The 27,500-nt window shown below is 35.5% G+C and overlaps 1 protein-coding gene and 1 long non-coding RNA gene across 2 annotated transcripts in view; one reads left to right on the forward strand and one right to left on the reverse strand.

The window, feature by feature from the left end:
• The window catches only part of PCDH9 (protocadherin 9), a 1,072,888-nt gene that overhangs the window by 658,094 nt on the left and 387,294 nt on the right, over positions 1-27,500 (reverse strand). The window contains exon 4 of the mRNA XM_081552151.1: positions 6,681-6,782. Within this exon, the coding sequence (XP_081408277.1) occupies positions 6,681-6,782 (102 nt within the window). The remainder of the gene's footprint in view (positions 1-6,680; positions 6,783-27,500) is intronic.
• Positions 9,616-27,500, forward strand: part of LOC145530596 (uncharacterized) — a 59,383-nt gene continuing 41,498 nt past the window's right edge. Inside the window, exon 1 of the long non-coding RNA XR_014071924.1 lies at positions 9,616-9,866. This is a non-coding gene — a long non-coding RNA (uncharacterized LOC145530596). The remainder of the gene's footprint in view (positions 9,867-27,500) is intronic.

A 27,500-nucleotide genomic window follows, 5' to 3' on the forward strand; every position in this document is an offset into this window, starting at 1 on the left:
ATTGCATATGACGGATACATACACAGCAGAGTTTCCCGTCAGTCATTATGTGCATGGGTGCTAAGTCACTTCAGTCTTGTCCAACTCTGTGACCCATGGGCTACAGCCCTCCAGGTTTCTCTGTCCATGGGATTCTCCAGTCATTACAAAGATTCCTAAACAATGTTTACAATGGTGGTCAGTAATGATACCATTATTTCCTAGGAATTTTTTGCAAGGTCAATCTCATATGAAATGGCATGTAGAAAACTTTGACTGTTCTCAGTTGGACGTGTGAGAACTGAACTCTAGCAGCGATTTATGTGTAATTTTGTATTACTTCGCTTCAGTGCAGATTTAGATTCTTCATGAGAAAAGGAAGAAAAAGGGACTATGTCCTTCTTCAGTGAGTGGCCTAGACTTGCCATCCAGCATGCTTTTTGTACCAGTTGTTACATATGTGAAGTCTCATAATAAGTGACTGAGTATAATATAGTTTTCACTATATTACATTATTTTACTATATTACATTATTACATTACAATATTTACTATATTACTAAGTGCAATATAGTTTTCATCATTTTTATTAATTAACAGCATTTTGGAAAGCAATTCTATATGTTACTGAATATATAATTTTTTTACTATTAAGAATCATTCCTAAAATACATATGTATGTAGTGTGTGTATGTGTGTATGCATATATGTGTGTGTGCATATGTGAGTGTGTGTGTGTGCATGTAAGTGTGTATACGTGCTTCCCAGGTGGCACTAGTAGTAAGGAACCCGCCTGCCAATGCAAGAAACATAAGTAATGTGAGTTCAATCCCTGGGTCAGGAAGATCCCTTGGATGAGGGCATGGCAAACCATTCCAGTATTCTTACCTGGAGAATTCCCATGGACAGGGGAGCCTGACAGGCAACAGTCCATAGGGTCACAAAGAGTCAGACACAACTGAAGCAACTTAGCATGCATGCACACATGTATATATATGTGTGTATATATATGTATATATACACACATATATATATATTTATTTATTTATCATGCATACACATTTAAATATTTTCTACTTTTTGGGTTTTATGATAGGCTGTTCTTACAAAGAAATAAAAGAAAATTGGCTTGTGAATTTAGTACCATTAGTGAAACTCTGTTAATTGCAATATTCTTTGCTACTTACAATATTATAACATTAAAAAAATCACTAAATGGTACCTATTATTTTCATTTAAAAGCTAATATCAACTACAATACCTACTCTAAGAACTAGACACAATTATTGGAAACTAAATGTGCTTGGTAACACAACTATATAATACGCCAGCAACAGGATAATGCAAGTTCGTAGTTTAAAAGATGCTTGCTCTTGAAAGGAAAGCTATGACAAACCTAGATAGCATGTTATAAAGCAAAGGCATCACTTTGATGACAAAGGGCCATATAGTCAAAGTTATGATTTTTCCAGTAGTCATGTACAGATGTGAGAGTTGGACCATGAAGAAGGCTGAGCTGTACTATAAAGAAAGCTGAGTGCCAAAGAATTGATGTTTTTGAGCTGTGGTGTTGGAGAAGACACTTGAGAGTCCCTTGGGCTGCAAGGAGATCAAACCAGTCAATACTAAAGGAAATCAGCCCTGAATATTCACTGAAAGGACTAATGCTAAAGCTCCAACACTTTACCCACCTGATGAGAAGAGCCAACTCAATAGAAAAGACCCTGATGCTGGGAAGGATTGAAGGCAAAAGGAGAAGGGGGCAGCAGAAGACGAGGTAGTTAAATAGTATCACAAACTCAATGGACATGATTTTGAGCAAACTCCAGGATATAGTGAAGGACACTGGAGCTTGGCATACTTCAGCCCATGGGGTCGCAAAGAGTCAGACACGACTGAAAAACAACAATAAAGATTAACATTCACTTATTAAATCTTTCTTAACTAGATTCAGACTATTAAATTAATAGTCTAAATCTATTAATTTAGTTGAGTAAGGTTAATTGTGTTAAGTACTAAAAGAAAAGAGAAAAGGAAAGAAAAGAGCAAGACCTAGACAGCATATTAAAAAGCAGAGACATTACTTTGCCAACAAAGGTCTGTCTAGTCAAGGTTATGGTTTTTCTGATAGTCATGTATGGATGTGAGAGTTGGACTATAAAGAAAGCTGAATGCCGAAGAATTCATGCTTTTGAACTGTGGTGTTGGAGAAGACTCTAGAGAGTCCCTTGGACTGCAAGGAGATCCAACCAGTCCATCCTAAACGAAATCAGTCCTGACTATTCATTAGAAGGACTGATGTTGAAACTGAAACTCCAATATTTGGCCACCTGATGCAAAGAACTATCACATTTGAAAAGACCCTGATGCTGGGAAAGATTGAGGGCAGGAGGAGAAGGGGATAACAGAGGATGAGATGGTTGGATGGCATCACCAACTCAATGGACATGAGTTTGGGTAATTCCAAGAGTTGGTGATGGACAGGGAGACCTGGCATGCTGCAGTCCATGGGGTGGCAAAGAGTCGGACACAACTGAGCAACTGAACTGAACTGAACTGAAGTAAGACAAAAGTAAATGTGTTTTGGCTTTACATTTCTCCTTTTTTATTTGAAAATAGCAGGTAATGTTAACATTTTGCTTCCTCCATTTGGCATCATTAATTTTCAAGCTCTATTGGAAACATTGAGCCCACTGTATTCCCAATTGTCAATGTGCCTTCTGTTTGGTGACCCAAGCTCAAGGTGCACCCATAACTTCATCCATAATGAGGAGGGAAATAACAATTACCTGGTCGAATACTGTCCTAAGGTTATGAATGTGAAATGTAAATATGGTAATAGTTTAATATATTGTAGTTCTCTTACCACATGCTCCACTCACTCTCCATTTGATATCTTGTTTTGTTTTTTTAAATATTTCCATCAAATCACATACTGGATTGTTTGTGAAACCAATCATATTTAACTTCTATGAACTTTTTAATCCAGCAAAACTTGTGTTATAAATTTACCTAAAGGGTCAAAAATATTTCCCTTATCAAGATGGTTTTCCCAATCTTGGTCTATAGATTTATAGCAGTGGTCCATCCTGGGATATCTTAATCAACCATCTGCACCCATGAATTTCACACTTGTGATAACTGCCACATTTCCAAAGTCTGGCAGCTAAAGTTCACACATTTTAAAACTCTTCCACCAATCTTCCTAACTCTGAGAGCTAAGATTTTCATCTGACATTGATTTTTGGATTTCATTGCTACAAGGGAAAAAAGTCTTATCTCAAAAATTCATACACTGAACACTAGACCATTTTGTAAAAATACTTTAGCTCAAGCATCAAAAACAGTGACAGGGAGCAGCTACTCATACTGAGATGCAGTCTTGTGTGAATTCCAATAACTATGAGACATTTTCCTACAGATTGCATGGTATAGACACTGAGAGCTCTATCTGTTTATGTTTAATGCAGTTTACTGGGAAAAGGGAATTGAGTATAATAAAGAGAAATAGCAATAAAATTTATAGATCAAAGATGTTTTGCAAAGGTAATATGAATTTATGGCATGAAAACAAGGCACACTTTTTTTTTTTTTTGGCCTCAATTTTAACCATTATGGTGCTCTGTGTTTACGATGATAGAGGCTTGACAAGACGATAAAACTTAAACATGACAGTTAGTTTAAATTCCAACCTTACTTGAAATCTAATTTTGGAACTATTTTCTTTGACACTTGGCTTGGAAGACATTTATGCAGCTTGAAGGTAGCTATTAGATCACTCCAGGATCAGAAAATCTGGATCTAATTCTAGTGCTTATCTCTAGCTAGTTCTGTGACCCAGGGCGAGCTATTCCATCTTTCTAGTCTTCAAATTATGCTTCAGTAACATGAATATATAAATGTGATGGTTCCTAACAGTCAAATAGCCTGTGATTTTCTTTGTTTTCTTAGACACTATCACAGGGTAATTACCTTGGAGTTTCTAAAATCTTGCTGGTCTGGTTTACTCCATTTTCACTAATTATTATTTGTGTGATTTTGAGAAAAATTACATAACCTCTGGGTGTCTCAGTGGCCACATCTGTAAAATGGTAATGATAATAATAGTACCTACCTAACGGGATTGTTGTCAGGATTAAATGAGCTATATTTTAATAATTCTAATATGAAAATGTCCTGTATTTATATATATATACATATATATATATATTAAGGAGGCCACACCCTAAAAAATCATAAATTAACATTTATTAGAAGTTAATTAATAGCCAATTTTCCCTAGTGGTACATGAAATTATAGCATGCTTTATACTCAGAAACAGATTAGATGAAATTTTATAACACATATGGAATGCTTAGAATAATGTTTGGTATAAAAATTGTCCAATAGCTGATATTAAAATTTCTCTGTACATAATAATTATTATATCTAAATTAAGGGTGATAATTTAAGTGTGAGTAAAACCTTGCTAGTCATATCAGCCTTGGTTTTATTTTATATATAATGTCATAGTATAAATTTACTAGTTTCATTCAGATTAATAAACATGAATTGACATAAAATATTACTTGTCACTTGAATGAGTAGATATGATACAAATTTAATTGTATAAAATTATACAATTAAATATTTTTATGATAAAAGCAAATATGCCATTTTTTTACTTAAGTAAGTTGATTAAGAAGGGAAAATATAAATTGTTAGAAAATTGAAAATTAAGAATATATTTATGTTTACATAAGCTTAGCTCAGTATTCAATATGAAGAAAAATAACAGTATAGTGCAGGCACCAACTTTGTACATCATAATTGCCTTTGGTTATAAATTCTCAGCTTTGATTTTTAGAGTCATAATATAAATCAATATCATAATTCTGAATATAATTTTTTCCTGGCAATGTTCCTTAGAAATTTAGTCAAATAAACTCTATACAAACTGTGTTCCTGTGCTTTGGAACTTATAAAATATCTAGAGAAGAAAAAAGAAATCTGGTTCATAGAAAATGATTTTAATTATAGCTTATTTATTTTCTACACAAAAGTAAGAAAAGTGTTCAATCAATGATTTCTCTATTTCACCCTCTTGGGAAATCCTAGAGGTCTCTGGGGGATATGGATTCTTTACTCAAAAAATGCAGAAATGAAAATGATATAAAAATGAATATAATTCTTAGGAATTTAAAATTGGATTTTGATGGGTTTAAATATCTGAATGGGCAGTTTAAAGATTTACATGAGCATTTATGAATGAAACATTTATTTCTTCAATAGAGTAATTGAGTTATTATTGGATGAAATGAGGATGAGTAATGGCACAAACCCCTGTGTTCTAGACCCATAACACATAGTGATATGTGGAGGAACAAAGGGTTAAAAATTACAGTTCTTCTCTCAACTGTCAAATGATTAAGATTTGGGAGAAATAAAGATAAAGAAAATAAAAATAAAATGGGAAGAAGACTATATTCTGTAGTTTAGAAGAATGTTGCTAAATAGTTAGATCTACACAAATAAAAAGAAAAATACATGGAGGAAGAATTAGGGGATAAGCTTCCCCAAATGTCACTTTGTCCACCTCAGATAATGGTGTGTCCAAAAAGAAGTTGCTTGTTCAATCAAATTTCTATTAACCAAAGTAGTTTCTCTGACCTACGTTATACCTGGGGCTTTGACAATGATATATCCCTTTAGTTGGCAAAAACGCTGTACTGCTAATAATAATCAAAACATTTTCAATACATTTAAGGGAATAGAGGAAAAAAAAAAAACTAGCTTCAATGAGAAAATAGAGTAAACACAAACACACCAGAACACACATACATTTACACCAATACATATGATCTATCAATCCATCATCTTTTACATCTATGATAGGGGAAAAGGTGAAACAAATATGTGTGCATTAATGTTAAAGTCAACTATTAAAACACAATTCATTAAAAATGTGGAACTTTTATTGCACAGTGTGAACATACTTAGCACTATTAAACTATATACTTAAAATGATTAAAATAGTAAATTTCATGTTATGTATTTTATATCAAAATTTTTAATTAAAAATAACAGATTTGTACATTCAGCCATACTAGAATAATTGGTACTGTAATAGCTCTCCCAAAATTAAAAATAAAGAAATAAATAAAAGAGTATTATACAATGAACACATTAAGACAAAAAAGAAAAAATGATTATTTTTATTTTTAATTCAAATATACAGGAAAATAAAGGATCAGTCTGAGAAAAAGTCGTTAAAAAATAAAAGATTAATGAAAACTCCAATTTAACCTCTTCTTATTAAGCATCATTGCCTTCCTTGAGTATAGCAGGTGAAGCAAATCAATCTTTCAACAAATGGATGTGGGCATTTTTAGCTCAGCTAATAAAAATGAATTAAAAACATTTAAAAAGAAAGTTGCTCATTAGTTTCTCCAAAAATTGCTAAAAAGCAACACTTTATAGTCAATGACAAGAGAGCACTATATTTTATAGTTCAACCATTACCAGAAGAGAAAAAGATTATTCTTCCCTTTTGTTCTAACAGTTCACTTAAAATCGTTTTAAAAAGATACTAATATAAAAATACGACCATAAAAGAAGGTCAGCAAAGAACATATTTATAAGTTAACTTAGAGTATTTTAAAATCACTAGGAAAATGTAAATTGCTCAGTACCAACATGATCTCCATAGAATTATGGCATACCTCGTAATGGCTTTCTTCATTCTCCTGAATGTGGAAACCCGCAGAGCTGGGACATTTCTGAGGAGTGACAGGAATATTGTCACTTTTGTTGTGTGAGTTACACTGAAAGAGATTACCAAATAATCGTGACAAACTATTCCATATTAAGAGTGTCTATTGAGAGACATGGTTGTTTGCTAACCTTCTAATGAAGGAGGTCCCTGTGAACTATCAGGGGTCTTCCTCAAGTACATGCATTCATATTGAGCCTTTACCAAAAAGGTAAAAAATGGCCCAAGGATAAACAAATTGTGTTTTCACTAAAACTAAAGAAATCTAAGATGTAGTTATTTTACTCTTTCTACTGCAATATTTACTTATTACACTTACGATTTTAGTAGCTAAAATTTGTATGATGTCATTATTTGTGTAATATATTATTCAAATGCTTGATATATATCATATATTATTAAACTGTGACATAAATATTATTATCCCCAGTTACAGATGAAAGAAATAAGGCATAAAAATATTTTTTCCCCAAAGTTTGGGTACTACTCAGCTTTCTAGGACCATCCCTCAAATCTTATCAACCATATCTATGTCCTTTATAAATGATACATTTGAAATAGACAAAACTGAAAAATTAAAAGTTAAAGGTATTAAAGTGTTATTTCACTTTTTTCTGTACCAAATGCAAAATATTTTTAAAACATTTTGACTAAAATAATTCACCTATAAATAAATACAAATTTTAAAACAAGATATCATATAAAGGCGTGGCTTTCCTCCATGAAAATATTAACATGATTATTTACCATATTCCTCCAAGATTTGTTTTGTGTGATAACAAGATATAATTTACTTTCTGTTATCCTTGCCTCCTTCTTTCCTAAATCTCTTACTAGATTCATAGCTGCTTGGTCATTTATTAAACATAATATTGAGGTTTCTAAGGTTTCCACTTGAATAAAAAACATTGTAGCGCCTCTCCAAAAGGCTCATCATTGACATATAACCGTTCCTCTCCAATAAGACTACAAAGGTATGTTCAGATTTTTATGATATAAGTAGGGATGATAATATTTTTCAAGGTAGAATGCCACTGTTTTGGTTCACTAGTGAAATTTTACTTTCCCCATCCCAAAGAACAAACTTAGAAAGTTACTCTCAAAAACATTTTCAAAAGCAAGTGAGTTTTGGAGTTTAGTATAATCAAGGTCAGTATATTTTAATCTCAAAAACCACCATTTTATATTTTATATATTTATACATTTTTAAAAATACTCACATTACATGTTTTAAAGCTTAAATGTTTTTATTTTAAACTAAGAGAAAGGGAAAATATTCTGAAAATAATTTCAGTATATCCTTCATTATATTCTAAAGATCTCAACTATTAATTACCTCATTTATTTTTGTTTGTTTAAGAGACTCTGCAATATAGCAGTCACTCAGTCGTGCCTGACTCTTTGCAACCCCATGGACTGCAGCCTACCAGGTTCCTCCATCCATGGGATTTTCCAGGCAAGAATACTGGAGTGGGGTGCCATTTCCTTCTCCAGATCTTCCTGACCCAGTGACTGAACCCGGGTCTCCCGCATTGTAGGCAGACGCTTTACCCTCTGAGCCACCAGGGAAGCTCACAATATAGCAGAGTAGGAAGGATGACTCTGAAACCCAAGCCTATATTAGAAACCTTTGTCAATAGAAAGAATATATGCCTGTCCTCTCTACAATAATATCATTTCAACCCTGTTTAAAACCTACCTCCCCTAGGAACTTGTTTTGGATAATAAAACAAATCATGATTGCATTTAACCTCTGTTTATAATCTGAGTGACTTAGGTATAATTTGTAAAATGTTGGTCTGCCAGTATTAATTCTTAGAATGTGCCTGAGTTTGTCTGAACAACTTCACTGTTAATTATGAAGGCCAATCTTTGGTATCTCTCCACAATGACTTCTTCAGCTTTCAAAAAAGTTTCGGTTTTAAAACAGTTATCTTCATCTGTGATGGTCTTAAGACATTTCAGTCTCTCAATTCATGTCCCTCACTTTTCCTCATATCTATTCATGCTGATTAATCTTTTTAAAACCTCTCATGTATTATGCAGTTTTTCTCCTTAGAAACATTTCCACAATTCCTGTGGCCCAGCAGTGGTTCTCATCCTGCCTGTATGTTAGAATCACCCAGGGAGCTTTAAAAAATGTCACCGACTGAGCCCCACCTCATGCCAGATAAATTAGAGCTAAGGCAAAATTATTTTTGAAATACCCAGGTAATTCTTGTGTGCAGCCAAGAGTTTAGAATCCCTGGGTTAAGGTTTTCATTTCTTTTCTGGCCTCAGGACACTGTAGGGAATTTTAGCCTCACTCCTTGCTTTCAATCTGATCTCTTGTTAATCCTTTTCCTTATTTAACCCATTGCGGATTAGGTGATTTTTTTCCCCCCATGGATGCATCACAATGCCTCTGAAATTGGAAAAAAATCCTATGTTTGCATAATACTTTATACCTTTACATATAAGATTTTATGTATTACCCATAAGAAACTTCTGCAGAGAGAGGTAGAAAATGTAATCCTACTTTAACAGATGGGGAGGGCGTAGGTTCAGATAGATTGAAAGGCTTCTGTGAAAGGATTTGACGAGTGAAATCACTCCTATGTAACAAGACTTGGGCTATGGCTACCCTGACATTTCTCCCTTAAGGGATTCATTCATTTGCTTATTCATTCACATCTTCTATTCTATTTGTTCATTTGTTTGATCATCAGATATTTGCTGAGTGCATGCTTTGATTCAAGATTTTAGTGTTTCACCAAGGTATGGCATTTCATATCTGCAATGGTCCCACACTACCAGTGAGTCATAATTGGAAACAAAGAACCATCATGACATGCATAAGTTGCTAAGGGACAGAGAAAAGAGAACTGTGAGACTCCAATGAGCCCAGTCTTGAAAAATGTGCTGATGAGGGACTCATGGCCAGTACATTTGCTGCCATTCTCCAGACTTGCCTATGAGCTGCAAGTAGTTCAATAATGCTTTAACCATGGATCGTGAGTGAGCTATGTCATGAGGATAGGGACAGGGGTTATTACTACATGAAATTTAATGGTTAGATCAATGATGAGAAGTTACAGAATTGGACTTAATATGAGAGATGACAACCAAATAATGGAATAATACAACTTACACTCAGGTAAGTCCCTCCATCTAAACAAGATTTTACCACTATCCCTTTCTTGTGTCTAATTCTTTAGCAGCCTCTTATAAACAGAGGCATCAACAGAACAGTTAATGACATCCAAGGAAAAGTTTAATTCACTGTAATTTCATCACTTTTTCAACTTTTTGAGTGTTATGAGGCCTCTAGGGATTACAAATCTATGAATCAGAGTGAAAAAGAAAGCAAAAATAACACTGTAAAGAAAATTTTGAGAGCCAATATTATTAATAGTCCAAACGTTAAGGAAACACATTCTTAAGGGAAAAACAATTTAATTGCTATGTATTCCTCCCAACAAGTTTCTATTTCAAATACAGCTGCAGCTGAAAATAGATCGAAGGTTTATTTAAAAGTCTTGAGATTTCATCAACTAAAATTTTTCCATCTTCCAAATTTGATATGAATAACTATAAAATGAGTTATGGTCAAGATAGATTTGCTAAATCAGATTTAATATTGAGGGATTCATATGTACATCAAACTTAAGAGAGCCAGAGTTCTCTAACAGCAATCATATTAAATGGACATCAATGTAAATACATTTATTTTATACTTTCAATTCTATTTGATATTTTCCATTTAATAGTCTCTATTTTATTATGTGTACAACTCTTCCCTCCCTTAAACACTTGTCATAGTTCCTGGGAAATTGTCACTCACTATCAATAGAAATACCTACACAAATCTGGCTCATAATGAGGAATATTAGTTATTTCATTTTTGATACAAATTCCTAAGGAAGTACTTCATAGTCAAAATATCAAGAGGAAAACTACAACAGTAACAAAAGCAACATAAGTTTTATGAAAAATTTCATAACCATTAAGTTCAACACTGCTGTTGTCATTGCTACAAAGGAGATTCTTTACATTTTTCCACCCAATTCTATAGTAGTAACAATATGCCTTATTCTCTTACTCCTCCTACCTTCTTGCAAATTCAAGGTTGTTTGCCAGAAATCAATTGTGTTATTATAAAATCTGTGCAGTCATTATATAGGCAGCCACCTTGTGTTTTTATGCTATAGGTTTCATTAAATAACAATTCCTTTTGTTAAAGCTTCCCACAGAAACTATTATTCCTACTTATTTTAAGAAACTAGAGATTGCTTTCATGAAGAATTAGTAAACATTCTTCAATTTTTAATACAAAAGTTCTAAACATCAATAAAAGATTCACATTTGCAGAAATGAATCTAAAGACTTGTCTGCACTTGGTATCTTCAACCTCTCCACCCATTCCTTTGTAGAGCCCATGTGTGTCAAGTTTTTATCACCTCTTATAGTAACTGAAGGGCAATTCACAGTCCTCTTCTCACTTGACACAACTGATAATTCCTTCCTTCCAGATGCATTTGTGTCACTCGCCCTGCAAGGGTCCGCAAACTCCTGGGTGTCCTTTTATCGCTCATGCTTTCCTTCTGGAATCATGTAACTGTTTATGTTGGTATTGTCATTGCTAAACCTGAAAAGTGTGGAGAAAATGAAGCTTACTTCCTTAGGAAGTACGTTTTCTGATGGCATTCTCCACTGGTTCCCAGTTCTAAAATACTTTCTCAAACAGACACATGAACCATTGACTATTCATAAACAGACAAAGGAAGGGCTTTTAAAATGTTCCTAAATATGCTTATATCAAACCATAAATTTTTATGAGTATTTCAGGAACTGATCAAGTTTATATTTTAAGAGATCCACAGCATATGCTCCGATTTCTGAAAATTTGTTCTAAACACTGAATCTCCTGAAACTTACTCTGTCTCAAATCAGGAAGCCCTGAGCTTGTATTTCCTGTTTCTCTCTAATATCTTCTATGAATCCTTCTTTATTGGCTTATTGCCCTGTCATTATTAAATATGCTTGGAAAACAAAGCTAAAATGCTCATCAAGGTGTGTTAACACATAGGTATTTGCCTTGTGTAATGCATATTTTGATTTAAAATGAAAATGAAGTATAATAAATTTTAAAGCCAAACACCACATAAATAGTATTTGGTTTTAAAATCATAGAAATACAAATGGCTAGAATATATATCAGTGTAGAGATTACTTATGTAGAATGAGGATAAATGATGAACCTTGATCCTTGGCTCAGGAAGATCCCCTGGAAGAAAGCATGGCAACCCACTGCAGTATTCTTGCCTGGAGAATCCCATGGGTAGAGGAGTCTGGTAGGCTGAAGTCCATAGGGTGGCAAAGAGTCAGACATGACTGAACCAACTGAGCATGCATGCAGACAAAAGGATGCAGAAAGGAATGTCACCTGCATCAGTAGCGTAAAGGTATCTGCTTGTTTATTATTTTTTTTTCTAAAAATAAATGCTTTGCCCCTCTTCTTTTCCTTAAAAAAGTATTTTCTTAAAAAAAATTTGGGACAGAAATATCATAAAATGTAACATATGTTAATTCTGGGTACTAGGGACATAGGTATTTTCCTTACTTCTCTCTACTTTTTCTGAGTTTTTCTAATACCTGAAAATGAGTCAGCACATAGAAAAAGAATTAGCATGGCTTTGTCAAAAATCAGTTCCATCCACCTCAACAAAATTGTAGTTAATGGTTATAAAAGGGCTTTATAATCTATAAAATCTTGAAATAATGCATCTTCAGAAGTAAAGGTACTATGTGGGAGATAAATCTGTTCAGATCTGGCTCAGGATCAATCAATCATCTCCTTTTCAGTAGAAAATGTTTTTCTAAAGCTAGTTGAGGAACATGCTGGTTTTCTTCCTAGGGTACTGTGGCTACTTTCTCTGAATATGTTTTGTTTTCTTTCATTTCACAAGGGAACATGATCCTCCTGTTGACAATTTACTACAATGCCTACAGCATTATGAGGTATTTTATAAGCATTTTAAGTGAAAATTTTAAGTGAAATGAAAGAATAAGTGGAAAAAAAATGCAAGACTTTTTACAGAGACTTATATTCACCTAGATTATTTTGGCTTCTAACTCCCTGGGTAATAATTTCTTTGTATCTGTTTTCTTTTTTCTTTTATTCTTTTGTCCCCAGCAGACAAATTCATTGCAAAATTAGTATTCCCCAAACCTACATTTTGTGTTGTAAACGCTAAGACAAAAATATAGTACATTCTTCTCATAGATTGAGAGTACCTGTAGTGAAAACAAGAAAAAAAGCAATGGATTTAGTCATCATACTTTGTTTCTCAAATTGGACCTTTAGTAATTCATGAAGTGAAGTGTGTGAAAGTCCCTCAGTTGTGTCCGACTCTTTGAAACCCCATGGACTATACAGTCCATGAAATTCTCCAGACCAGAATACTGGAGTTGGCAGCCGTTCCCTTCTCCAGGAAATCTTCCCAAGCCAGGGATCAACCCAGGTCTCCCGCACTTCAGACACATTCTTTACCAGCTGAACCACAAGGGAAGCCCTCAGTAATTCATGGCAGGAAGCAATTTCTTCACAATAATATGTCACGTAAGTGGATAAATTTGAATTGATCTACCACATATATGAACAAATTAGCTCCTGTCCAACTTCTGGGCCCTGTACAATTTGCCTACCCAGGAGACTTTGCCCAGCCAGTCTTGGTTCTTCCAGGGCATCAGACACCCCCGGGGTATGCAAGTTGACTGGGATCTACTTCAAAACTACCTGAACTGGCCAATAGCCCTCTGCTTTGTGTAAATTTCCCTCTACTTTGTGTAAATTTCCCTCTACTCTTCTCACAGTCCCCATCTTATATCTCCTTTCAGTCTGGAGATAGCCTTTCTTCTCCTTTCTTGAGGTCCCAAAGGTACATCCTCCCCTTTCATCCTTAATACCACTTGTTTTCTCCTCTGTCCCAACAAACATTTCCATTTTTGGTCCAGGTTTACAGAGGCTAGCCAGATGGAGGCAGTCACTGTTGCTCAATGAACAGGGAGAAGTTGACTGCTCCATGTGGAATTTATGAGAAAACAAAGGCTGATTTTATATAGCCTTTTGGCAGAGGCCATTAAATAGACCAGATGGCTTCCCTCAGTTATAGTTTCCTGTAACAAGTGATATTAACAGACAAAAATAAGTATTTCTTACTGTGCACTTTGTTATGCAAGCAGGTTACTTTTAAAATATTAGTATAATATTTACCTCTAGCTACTATTATTATAATCCACTAAATGGAGCCAATTTATTCGGAAACGGTTAAAATATACGAATATTTTGTAAAAAAAAAAAAAATCTTAACAAATATAAGTTAAAAAGAGGATTGGAAAAATAACTAAGAATGTGGAATTAATGTTTGATGAAATTCAGTAAGTAATTTAAGTTAAAGTATCAGATGAAACTTTTTCTCCCTTTGTTTAGGAATTCTTCATAAGCTATTTCAGAATTTAATGAACTCTATCATAGACTGACATTTTTCAAACAATTGTAACAATTTAATAAAAAAGTATAGGTGAGAAGTATCACAATCAAGAAATAGCTTTCTTATTTCTTAAGTGGTATATGAAAGCAATATATCAGCACAAATATCTTTGGTTACTATAAAGATTTAGCAACTCTATATATTGTTCATTTCCTGAGGATACTTGAAAATTGCACACTTTCCTTCTATGCAATGACTTTCAAGGCTTTTTTTAAAGGACAATGGACAAATGCAGAACTTGAGATAAAGATATATTCCCAAAAGAATCATAAAGTTTTTGAAGGGATTACATTAAGCTGAATTTTATCTTCTTTTCTCAACATAATATTTAATGAAGTTTGGAATAAAGGGAAAATAATTTTATAGTCCTATAGAAATTTTGGTAATTCAATTAAAAATTAAGCAATAGCATCCTATGTCAAAATTATGCAGCAGCTTTCCTCTAAATGTGTAACAGCAGAGCAAATTTCTGTGAACTGAACATTGAGTGTGCCAGGGTGCTGACTACATGAGTGTGAACTCAATTTTGCTAAATAAATAAATACACACATGAATAAGGTCATATATTTCCTCACATCCAGTTATAAATTGTTTTATGAGCAATTACTACTAAGCTCTCTAACATAATATAGATAAACTGGATACAGTTGTAGGTCATCACTCACCAAGGGACAGCAATGCAAAACTTCCGTTATGAGGACAACAAATCGTAGCCGCTTTCTGCACATTACGACATTTTCTTTAAATGGTTCATGGATATTATGTAGAGTTTTATGTACCCCTTTTGACCCAGTTGCTATGGGCATGCATAGAAATAAAAACACTCAGAAAGTACACTTCAAATACTAATATTCTATGCTTTATAATTTTTCCATCGGTTTCTTTCTTGTATTATTACCTTACTATAAAGCCATTTCACAAGAGCAGTGAGACATTGAAAGATTTTAAATTACAAAAGGACTGCATGTTATGTTGCTTGAGCAAAGCCTCATTAATGCCAGTCAGCATTGCATACTGCACATTAATTCTGCATTTTAAATAAATGGATGCAAGCAATGCAACCCTTACAGCTCCAGACACTAAGGAAGAGAGGCTAACTTCAGTCTAAACATATTCCAAGGAATACAATGACAGACATTTTCAGTACCAGGGTCAATCAAGATTATTTATGCTATATTTTTATTCCAGATAATTGTTTTGTAGTTTATTTTTTTTTATTTTTGCTATAAAATCCCTGATGATTTTTCATATATTTATAATTTAAATTTATTTATAGCTTGAAGGGAAACAAAACTAAAATCGTTTCAACACAAGAAAAATAAAGTGAGTAAAAATAGTTTTAATATTTCAAATACAATGGGAGAGGTCCATTTTAGAAATGTTTGTGGGAATTTGAAAACGATCTTTCTGTTATATTTCTGGCCTGAATTGAAAGCTTCAGGAAAGGAAAATGATGAGTTTAATTTTCACTCTTAGGTAATTAATGTCCACGAAAGTCAATGTATTTTTTTTTAATTGGTTAATATTTCCAGGGAATTCTAAAAGAGTATCAAATACAAAGGACAGAAATGGTAAGGAACTAACAGAAGCAGAAGAGATTAAGAAGAGCTGTCAAGAATACACAGAAGAACTGTGGAAAAAAGGTCTTAATGACACAGATAACTATGATGGTGTGGTCACTTACCTAGAGTGGAACAACCTGGAGTGTGAAGTGAAGTGGACCTTAACAAGCAACGTTAGGAACAAAGCTAGTGGAGGTGACCAAATTCCAGCTGAGCTATTTCAAATCCTAAAAGATGATGCTTTGAAAGTGCTGCACTCAATAAGTCAACCAATTCAGAAAACTCAGCAATGGTCATAGGACTGAAAAAGGTTGTTTTTCATTCCAATTCCAAAGACAGGGTATGCCAAAGAATGTTCCAAATACCATATGATTGCACTCATTTCACATGCTAGCAAGGTTATGCTGAAAATCCTTCAAGCTAGGCTCCAGCAGTATATGGACCTAGAACTTCCAGATGTACAAGCTGGGTTTAGAAAATGCAGAAGAACCAGAGATCAAATTGTGATCATTTGCTGGATCTTGGAGAAACCAAAGGAGTTCCAGAAAAACATCTGCTTCATTGACTACACTAAAGCTTTTGACTGTGTGACTCACAAAAACTGTGGAAAATTCTTAAAGAGATGAGAGTATCAGGCCACTTTACCTATCTCCCAAGAAACCTGTATGCGGGTTGAGAAGTTAACAGTTAGAACTGGACAGGAAACAACAAACTGGTTCAAAACTGGGAAAGGAGTATGATAAGGCTGTGTTATGTCACCCTTCTTATTTAACATATGTAGAGTACATCATGTGAAATGCTTGGCTGGATAAACACAAGCTGGAATCAAGATTGCCAGGAGAAATATCAACAACCTCAGATATGCAGATGACACCGCCCTTATGGCAGAAAGTGAAGAAGAACTAAAGAGCCTCATGATGAAAGAGAAAGAGGAGAGTGAAAAAGTTGGTTAAAGCTCAACATTCAGAAAACTAAGGTCATGGCATATGGTCCCATCACTTCATGGCAAACAGATGAGGAAACAGTGGCAAGGAAATCCAACTAGTCATCCGAAAGGAAATCAGTCGTGAATATTCATTGGAGGGACAGATGCTGAAGCTGAAACTCCAATACTTTGGTCCTATGATGCGAAGAGCCAACTCATTGTAAAAGACACTGATGCTGGGAAAGATTGAAGGCAAAAGAACAAGGGGGTGAACGAGGATGAGATGGTTAGATGGCATAATTGACTCAATGGAAGTGAATTTGAGCAAACTCCCCAAGAGTTAGAGGATGACAAGGAAGCCTGATATGCTGCAGTCTGATATTACAGAGTCTGACAGGACTTAGGGACTGAACTTACTTATCAGTGAATATTAGTATTAGTTTATAACGTGTGCAACTTACTGGCATTGGAACACACAAAAACCTTACAGGAATCTAAGTAATAAGTGAGTCCAGGGATATAGCTGTTAGGGCAAGTTTGTATGCCTGACACACTGAGGTCAAACAAACCAAAATGTCAGAATTGGAGCAGAGAATATTATATTGCAGGGCCATGTAAGGGTAGCTCATGCTCTAAAAATCCAAAGCTCCATGAAGAGTTTAGGCAAATCATTTTTAAAAGCCAGATGAGGGAGGGGAGGTCACAGGGTATGTGGTCAGTGCATGCAAAATTCTCTGATTGGCTGATGATGAGGTAACAGGGTGGTGTCACAGGGGTTAGCATTATCTATCCTTAAGCTCCAGAAAGACTGGGGTTATGTGCCCATGGTCATGAAGTACTTAACACCTTCCCTCATTTGGTGAGGGGTCTTTACATCTGTTTAACAACAACAACAAAAAAAAACCTTAAGAAATGTGCATTGAATACTTTTATCTGGGTACTGCAGAGAGGAGCTAAAGCAAAGGATACGGAAAAAGACATGTCCCAGGAAGGCCCCAAAAGGTCCTGCTCAGTTACACTTTGATGGGCTGTCCATCCAGTAAATATTCTCCTTCTATGGAGAAGGCAATGGCACCCCACTCCAGTACTCTTGCCTGGAAAATCCCATGGACGGAGAAGCCTGGTAGGCTGTAGTCCATGGGGTCGCTAGAAGTCGGACACGACTGAGCTACTTCACTTACACTTTTCACTTTCATGCATTGGAGAAGGAAATGGCAACCCACTCCAGTACTCTTGCCTGGAGAATCCCAGGGACAGGGGAGCCTGGTGGGCTGCTGTCTATGGGGTCGCACAGAGTCGGACACAACTGAAGCGACTTAGCAGCAGCAGCAGCATAGAGAGGCAGCAATTTGTGAACTGTACTTACATGTACCATGCTTATGAAATCCATGTTTCATGTAAGTAACTCATATTTTTATGTATATTATTTCATATATTTATATATAAAAGGGTGTATCTTTTATACACAAAATCGCTTTTACTAATATCACATCAAGTACTAACCTTTTTATAAAAGATTTCACCCTGTGTAATATAAATAATAAATAATATATAAATATTTATAAAATTTTAAATGTTCTGTAAACAAAGCAAATATACTATACTAAATTATCATAGCGTGAAAGCATTAGTCGCTCAGTCAAGTCAGACTCTTTGCGACCCTATGGACTATAGCCTACCAGTTTCCTCTGTCCACGGGATTTTCCAGGCAAGAATATGGACTGCATTGCCATTTCCTTCTCCAGGGGATCTTCCCAACCCAGAGATTAAACCTGCATTGCAGGCAGAGTCTTTATTGCCTGAGCCACCAAGGAAGCCTAAAATTAGTATATATAATTTTTAACACAAACACATCCTAGAATTTAGTGTGAAATATTTCTGAAACATAAGCTTACTTAGAATTATAACTATATGCTGAAATTTTCATAATATTTTTTTAATCTGAACTAAATATACTTTCCAATAGTACAACTGTATTCTTATATCACAAAAATGCTTTCCCAAAATAAACCTTTAACATAATATTAACTTTAGCTATCTGCATGCCAGTCTTTCACAACAGTCTGCAAGCCAACCTTCAGTCAAAGAAATCAGGTAACAAACTCAGAGATTCAAATCTAGAACACTTTAACTTGAATTCAAAACTCAAGGCTGTGTCAGTTATTTGAATATTCTTTCAAGGCAAATTCTTATATAAGTTCAGTGGTTTATTAGATTTCTCTTACTGGAAAGTTTTCTAGACTAGACCCTGAAGCTGCAACCTATGGTTTTAACAGCATACAGCTGCTGCTGCTGCTGCTAAGTCGCTTCAGTTGTGTCCAACTCTGTGCAGCCACATAGACGGCAGCCCACCAGGCTCCCCCATCCCTGGGATTCTCCAGGCAGGAATACTGGAATGGGTTGCCATTTCCTTCTCCAATGCATGAAAGTGAAAAGTGAAAGTGAAGTCGCTCAGTCATGTCCGACTCTTAGCGACCCCATGGACTGCAGCCCACCAGGCTCCTCCATCTATGGGATTTTCCAGGCAAGAGTATTGGAGTGGGGTGCCATTGCCTTCTCCAATAGCATACAGAGACAGGGAAAAAACAAAAAACAAACAAAAAAAAACAATGCTTTGTTTTTTATAGTCCGTACACTGATAGCAAACAAACGCTATTCCTTGCAAACATAATTTTAAGATGTGTTTTTTTTTTAATTTCAGCATTTTAAATTTGGATTTTAAATTAACTTATGCAAATTGTACATTATCTAAATTTGAATGGAAATTTATAACTTTTAGAGCAATGATTTAGGGTTAAAAAAATAAAGATATTTCATAATATACTGGAAAGTGCCCGTTGGCACTGGAGCCCTTGGACTTGACCCTCAGCTCTATTACCATCTGACTGTCATTTCATGGCATCCTTGTATTTGTCTGCAAAATGAGAAGTTTATATTAGAGAATCACCTCCAACTATCCAGTTCAAAAATGCAGTAGGAACGTGAGATGTTATCAGATCTGTCACCGCAAAACTTAAGGTAGGGTTTGTTTTTCTGAATATTATTCTCTAAGTTTAAATCTTCATAAAATAGTGTGAATAACTTGATAAACAAACTGCAGGAAAGCTGAGACTTCCCCACTGACTCTATTACATTTGCTCTTAACTTGCTAATAGCTTTGAAAATGCATGTGACTTTTACTAAAGCCAAAGTAAAAATTTTAATCTCATGTTCCATATACATCTTTTTATTCAGAAGGAAGAAAAACAACACTATCAAAGGCCTGATGTTTATTGGCTATACATTCATGTTCTTTTCAGAAAAAGGGCCTGTGTATCCAGCACCATTTGAGATAGTTTAGAGTATTTAAGGCCAAATGGGCTTCCCAGATAGCTCAGTTGGTAATGAATCTGCCTGCAGTGTAGGAGAACCCAGTTTGATTCCTGGGTTGGGAAGATCCGCTGGAGAAGGGATGGGCTACCCACTCCAGTATTCTTGGGCTTCCCTTGTGGCCCAGCTGGTAAAGAATCTGTCTGTAATGCAGGAGACCTGGGTTCGACCTGGGTTGGGAAGATCCCCTAGAAAAGAGAAAGGCTACTCACTCCAGTATCCTGGCCTGGAGAATCCCATGGACTGTATATTCTGTGGGGTCCCAAAGGGCCGGACACGAATGAGCCACTTTCACTTTCAAAGAAACTAATCACAGTGATGTTGGATAGAAACTCTTCAGCAAATGTGGAATCTATCTAGCTGTGAAGGTTTAAAAGGTTAAAGTGTTTTGTTTTGTTTTGTTTTTTTAATCTATCTTTAAAATTGAAGCTCTATGCCTTTTAAGGGAAAAAAATCAAGTCACATGAGAAACATGCTCCCTTTCAAGGTCTTAAAAATGGTTCTTCTTACAGGTTTGGGACAAGTATCTCTGAAGTGATATATTTTAACAAAACAAGGAAATAGCTGTACGTGAGTCACTACTTACAGAGTTCATCTTTTGAATTGCCTTCTTTATCTCCAAGCTCCCAACTAATATGCTGCTGCTGCTGCTGCTGCTGCTAAGTCGCTTCAGTCGTGTCCGACTCTGTGCGACCCCAGAGACGGCAGCCCACCAGGCTCCGCCGTCCCTGAGATTCTCCAGGCAAGAATACTGGAGTGGGTTGCCGTTTCCTTCTCCAGTGCATGAAAGGGAAAAGTGAAAGTGAAGTCGCTCAGTCGTCCGACTCAGCGACCCCATGGACTGTAGCCTACCAGGCTCCTCCGTCCATGGGATTTTCCAGGCAAGAGTACTGGAGTGGGGTGCCATTGCCTTCTCCCCCAACTAATATAACTTCAACAAAACTACTGTACTGTTCATCTTTTAATCCTCAGGTCATGTAACTGTAACAGATAGATGATTCTCTAAAACACTAACATCTCTCTGATTTATTCTTATGAGGTTGTCCCCCTGGTGATGAGAGGTATGAAAATGAACCAGAAATAGATTATAGAATCATGTACCAAAAAAAGAAAAAACCTATTTTGAAAATATATATTAATAAGTATAAAGCATAACTGGAAAACATTTCTTTCCTGAGGAAGAAAATTTGATTTGCTCTTCAAGAAGGATATCAAATGCTATATCTTTTCTGAAGATTCTCCCTAATAAAAGCATTTATTAGTGTCAACAAATATTTCTTAATAAACTCCTCTGTGCCAAATACTTTTTAATGATTTGGTTAAAAGAATATGAATAAGAAGTAATTTCTGTCCTCAAAAATTTAGCAGTATATTAAATGCAGTCATTTTTATGAAGCTTCCACATCTCCTAAATGTATTTGGTAACAAACATAAATATCTCAAAATAAAGGGAACAAAAAGAATAAAATCTGAAGAGAGTAAGATTAAATAGTGGCATTTTTACATTGTGGGTTTTATATATATATACATATATAGTGTTCTTCAGAAGAATACAGAATTATAGCTCTTTGTAAAAGATCAGTGTATTTTAGTCCTATAATGATATTGAAATAAATATATTTAGTCCAAGTAAATAAGGTTTAATGCTTAAGTTTGTGCCAGTTTTTATGAAATGGAAATGGAGAAGGCCAATATTTAAAGTGGTTAAACAGTATGTAGAGAACATTTTATAAAATGTTTCATATTAGTAATACCAATAACAGAAATACACTTTCAAATCAAGACAATATATGATTTAAGGAAAATAATTTTAGGAAAAGAGAAAAAAATATATAGAATTTCTAATTATTACCTCTTAATTTAAAATTCAACACCTCTGAAATATGTCTCTTTGTGATGTTGTATTAACAGCCTTATAATTTCAAGTACTTTAACAAATAATTATTTTTATTAAACCTTACCTGGTAAGAATTTGATAAGAATGAATAGACATTTTTATTCCCCTTCAATGAAAGAAAAAAAAAAATCACCTGCCATTCTATTTACATAATATCTTTTTCTAACCATTTGAATTACCAAGGGACCTAATATAAGCAAGGAAAGAGACCATCAACACTAATTTGGGTTGACTTTCGTGAGTCACTTTGGAAAGATGTCTAAACTAATGCTATAATTCACAATGTTCTGCAATAATCCAGACAACTATGGGACACTTTAAGAAACAAAATATAACTTTCCTCCAGCATATATACAGTATGAGATGGTGGTGTACGTGTATCTGTGTGTGTGCACGTATGAGTGTGTGTGTGTAGAGAAGTAGAAGGAAGCAGCCAGATAAGGTAGCTACCTTCTTTTGACACTCAACATCAAAAGAAACAGGAAATCAGAGTAAATATGATTCATACTCCTGACACTGAGCTCAGTAGCTCTGAATCTCTCTTTGCCTTTCTTTCAGCCTTTACTCTTTTTAAGTTCTGTTAGGTCTCTTTTTCATTCCCCTGTGTGGCACTGAAACTCTTTCAAGAGCTTGGAATCTGAGCTTTAAAATTGTACTTGCAAGTTAGGATTTGTAGCAATTCCCTTCCCTTTGGATGACTTCAGCATCTGATAGATTCATTGAATTTTAGAGTTTAAAGAGACACTAGAGATTCTTTTCTTAACCTCTATTATTGGTGAAGAAATTAAGACGAAAAGACTAGCTGACCAAAAATCAAACATTTAGAGACCAATGGATGATGTATTATATCTTATTTGTATGATGCAAGGTAGAAATTATCTTAATTCATGTTAATATACTTCAACAAAAAATTCAATCATATTTTCAATACCATATTTTAAAGTATAAGTTTACAGACTTTAAAGGGACCTTTGAACTTAGCTCATTAAAATTCTCGTAAATTGCCCAGATTACTCCCAGGCAAGACGTTAATAACAAAGACCCAACAATAGACTGGATTTAGCGCATGTAGTTCATTCAATCCAGATGACCATTCAATTTAACAGGAAACAAGAAATGTTTTTCCCTGGGAGGAACTTATAACCAAATCTTAAGAAACTATCTGCTTAATTAATATATCCAAATATATTCATAAAATACACCTTTCTCTGTTCATCTGGAAAAATGCCATGCTCTAAATCTGGGATGCTGAAAGGGCCAATCAGATATTCTGAAACATGAGCTACAAAAGGAGAGTCTGAAAAGTTTAAAACCAAATACTATAATAAATGTGTTTGAATATGGTCAAAAGTGTCAGGCTAAGTATTGCAACTGTATATGTAATTTATCAACATTGCTTAGACCCTTTTGTATTAATGGTTGATTGTGAGCAAGGCTTGACTGAACTTTACCAACTGGTATTTTGTGCCTTTAAGCTAATTGACATTGTACATCTCATCTCAAAGTACAAAACATTTTTACCAATCTTATTGCCTAGTGAGCTCTCTAAAGCATGGAGAAGTATAGAAATTTGTACACAGTCTTATTAAAAAAAAAAAAGTGGTATAATGCAAGAAGGGAAGTTTGCTTGAGGAAGGAAAATCCATACACACACATATACCTAATAAAGGGCACATTCAGCAAATATTTACAAACTTTTAAATAAGCTACTGAGTGCACACATGAAAGATAACAAGACCTTGTTTTCTGTAGCTCATTAAATTGAAACTTTTTGCAAATGAAATTTCCTTTGAAAAATAAATCACTGCCTCCTTTCTTTTGCTTCAATTGTCTGCTTCATATATTGAGCAACAACTAATGAAACATACCCTTCACTTCCTTAAACCTTGATCCACTCATTTGATGGTTTATGCGGATGTCAAGTTAGACAAGGCAACACATTTTGCTCAATTTATTCTTCATAAATAAACAAGAGTGTGCTTTAAAATGAATTACCATGAAACTGGGCCTTTGGGAACGTATAGTATGTAAAAATTGAGCATCTTTACCTTACAAAATTTCTTTAGTTCCTGATATTAAGGGTCAAAATTGCCCTTTCAGTTATGTCCATATTTCAATACACTCAGTCAAATGACTCACCAGACTCTAGAAACATTATTTATTTTAAATCCTTTTTGAAATATAATCACTAATGAGTTATTTGATTATCATAATTAGAAACAGTAATCACTACAGTCTTGATGAAAATTAAGACATTATCTCAAGAGGACTCTGGTCAAATAACTGTATTGACATGCTATTTGTTTTTATGATAGTTATTCATTGTGATTCAGTATAAAATGAATTTATGTAGAAGAAGTGACAGATGCTTGGTATGAGAATTCAGTACAAACAGAAAGTATGTAAGACAGAATTGAGCAGAATATCCCTTTTAATTTCTTTACAAAATAAAAATACATAAATAATCCCTAACTAAAATGCCCCCATACCATTTCTGTCCTTTATTGAGCCCTTTTTTGCATGAAATGTTCCCTTGGTATCTCTAATTTTCTTGAAGAGATCTCTAGTCTTTTCCATTATATTGTTTTCCTCTATTTCCTTGCATTGATCATTGAGGAAGGCTTTCTTATATCTCCTTGCTATTTTTTGGAACTCTGCATTCAGATGGGAATATCGTTCCTTTTCTCCTTTGTTTTCACTTTTCTTTTCACAGCTATTTGTAAGGCCTCCTCAGACAGCCATTTTGCTTTTTTGCATTTCTTTTCCATGGGAATGGTCTTGATCCCTGTCTCCTGTACAATGTCACAAACCTTCATCCATAGATCATCAGGCACTGTGTCTATGAGATCTAGTCCCTTAAATCTATTTCTCACTTCCACTGTATAATCATAAGGGATTTGATCTAGGTCATACATGAATGGTCTAGTGGTTTTCCCTACTTTCTTCAATTTATGTCTGATTTTGGCAATAAGGAGTTCATGATCTGAGCCACAGTCCACTCCTGGTCTTGTTTTTGCTGACTGTATAGAGCTTCTCCATCTTTGGCTTCAAAGAATGTAATCAATCTGATTTCGGTGTTGACCATCTGGTGATGTCCTTGTGTAGAGTCTTCTCTTGTGTTGTTGGAAGAGGGTGATTGCTATGACCAGTGCATTCTCTTGGCAAAACTCTATTAGCCTTTGCCCTGCTTCATTCTGTACTCCAAGGCCAAATTTGCCTGTTACTCCAGGTGTTTCTTGACTTCCTACTTTTGCATTCCAGTCCCCTATAATGAAAAGGACATCTTTTTGGGGTGTTAGTTCTAAAAGGTCTTATAGGTCTTCATAGAACTGTTCAACTTCAGCTTCTTCAGCGTTACTGGACCGGGCATAGACTTGGATTACTGTGATATTGAATGGTTTGCCTTGGAAAGGAACAGAGATCATTCTGTTATTTTTGAGATTACATCCAAGTACTGCATTTCGAACTCTTTTGTTGACCATGATGGCTACTCCATTTCTTCTAAGGGATTCCTGCCCACAGTAGTAGATATAATGGTCATCTGAGTTAAATTCACCCATTCCAGTACATTTTAGTTCGCTGATTCCTTAAATGTCGATGTCACTCGTGCCATCTCCTATTTGACCACTTCCAATTTGCCTTGATTCATGGACCTAACATTCCTGGTTCCTGTACAATATTGCTCTTTATAGCATTGGACATTGCTTCTATCACCAGTCACATCTACAAATGGGTGTTGTTTTTGCTTTGGCTCCATTGCTTCATTCTTTCTGGAATTACTTCTCCACTGATCTCCAGTAGCATATAGGGCACCTACTGATCTGGGGAGTTCATCTTTCAGTGTACTATCTTTTTGCCTTTTCATACTGTTCATGGGGTTCTCAAGGCAAAAATACTAAGTGGTTTGCTATTCCCTTCTCCAGTAGACCACATTTTGTCAGAACTCTCCACCATGACCCATCCGTCTTGTGTGGCCCTACATGGCATGGCTCATAGTTTCATTGAGTTAGAAAAGTCTGTGGTCTATGTTATCAGATTGGTTAGTTTTCTGTGACTGTGGTTTGCCATCTGTCTGCCCTCTGATGGAGAAAGATAAGAGGCTTATGGAAACATCCTGATGGGAGAGACTGACTGAGGGGGAAACTGAGTCTTGTTCTGATGGGTGGGGTCATGCTCAGTAAATCTTTAATTCAACTTTCTGTTTATGGGTGGAGCTGTGTTCCCTCCCTGCTATTTACCTGGGGCCAAATATGGTGGAGAAAATGAAGATAATGGCGACCTCCTCCAAAAGATCCCATGCAGGTACTGCTACACTCACTGCCCCCAACCCTACAGCAGGCCACCACCGACCCACGCCTCTGCTTTAGACTACTGGACACTCCCAGGCAAGTCTGGGTCAGTCTCTTATGGGGTCACTGCTCCTTTCTCCTGGTTCTTGGTGCATACAAGGTACTGTGTGTGCCCTCCAAGAATCAATTTCCCAGTCCTATGTAAGTTCTGGCAGCTCTACGGTGGGGTTAACGGTGACCTCCTCCAAGAGGGCTTATGCCATACCCAAGTCTCCTGCACCCAGAGCTCCTGTTCCTGTGGCAGTCCACTGCTGACCCATACCTCCACAGGAGATGCTCAAACACAGTTCTGTCTCAGTCTCTGTGGAGTCCCTGGGTCCTGGTGTGCACAAGGTTTGTTTGAACCCTCTGAGCATCTCTGGTGGGGATGGGATTTGATTCTAAAAGCAAATTCGCCCCTCCTACCATCTTGCTGGTGCTTCTCCTTTGCCCTTGGGCATGGGGTATCTCCTCATGAAATGGTATGGACCTAAAAAAATGGTATGGAAAGAAAAGGTATGGCTCTAACAGAAGCAGAAGATATTAAGAAGAGATGGCAAGAATATCAGAAGAACAATACAAAAAAGATCTTCACAACCCCCCAGATAATCACACTGGTGTGGTCACCAACCTAGAGCCAGGCATCCTGGAATGCGAAGACAAGTGGGCCTTAGGAAGCTTCACTATGAACAAAGCTAGAGGAGGTGATAGAATTCTAGTTGAGCTATTTCAAATCTTAAAAGATGATGCTGTACACCCATGGTAGATTCATGTCGAAGTATGGCAAAACAAATACAATATTGTAAAGTTAAAAAATAGATAAATAAACTAATTTAAATTATTTTAAAAAAAAATGCTGCTGTGATAATGCTGCACTCAATATGCCAGCAAATATGGAAAACTCAGCAGTGGCCACAGGACTGGAAAAGGTCAGTTTTCATTCCAATCCCAAAGAAAGACAAATCAAAGAATGCTCAAACTACAGCACAATTGTACTCATCTCACACGCTAGTAAGGTAATTTTCAAAATTCTCCAAGTCAGGCTTCAGCAATACATGAACCGTGAACTTCCAGATGTTCAAGCTGATTTTACAAAAGGCAGAGGAACCAGAGATCAAATAGCCAACATCAGCTGGATCATCAAAAAAGCAAGAGAA

This window comes from Giraffa tippelskirchi, chromosome 12 (genome assembly GCF_054371585.1).
Source record: "Giraffa tippelskirchi isolate mGirTip1 chromosome 12, T2T-mGirTip1v1.2.pri, whole genome shotgun sequence".
Lineage (NCBI taxonomy): Eukaryota > Metazoa > Chordata > Mammalia > Artiodactyla > Giraffidae > Giraffa > Giraffa tippelskirchi.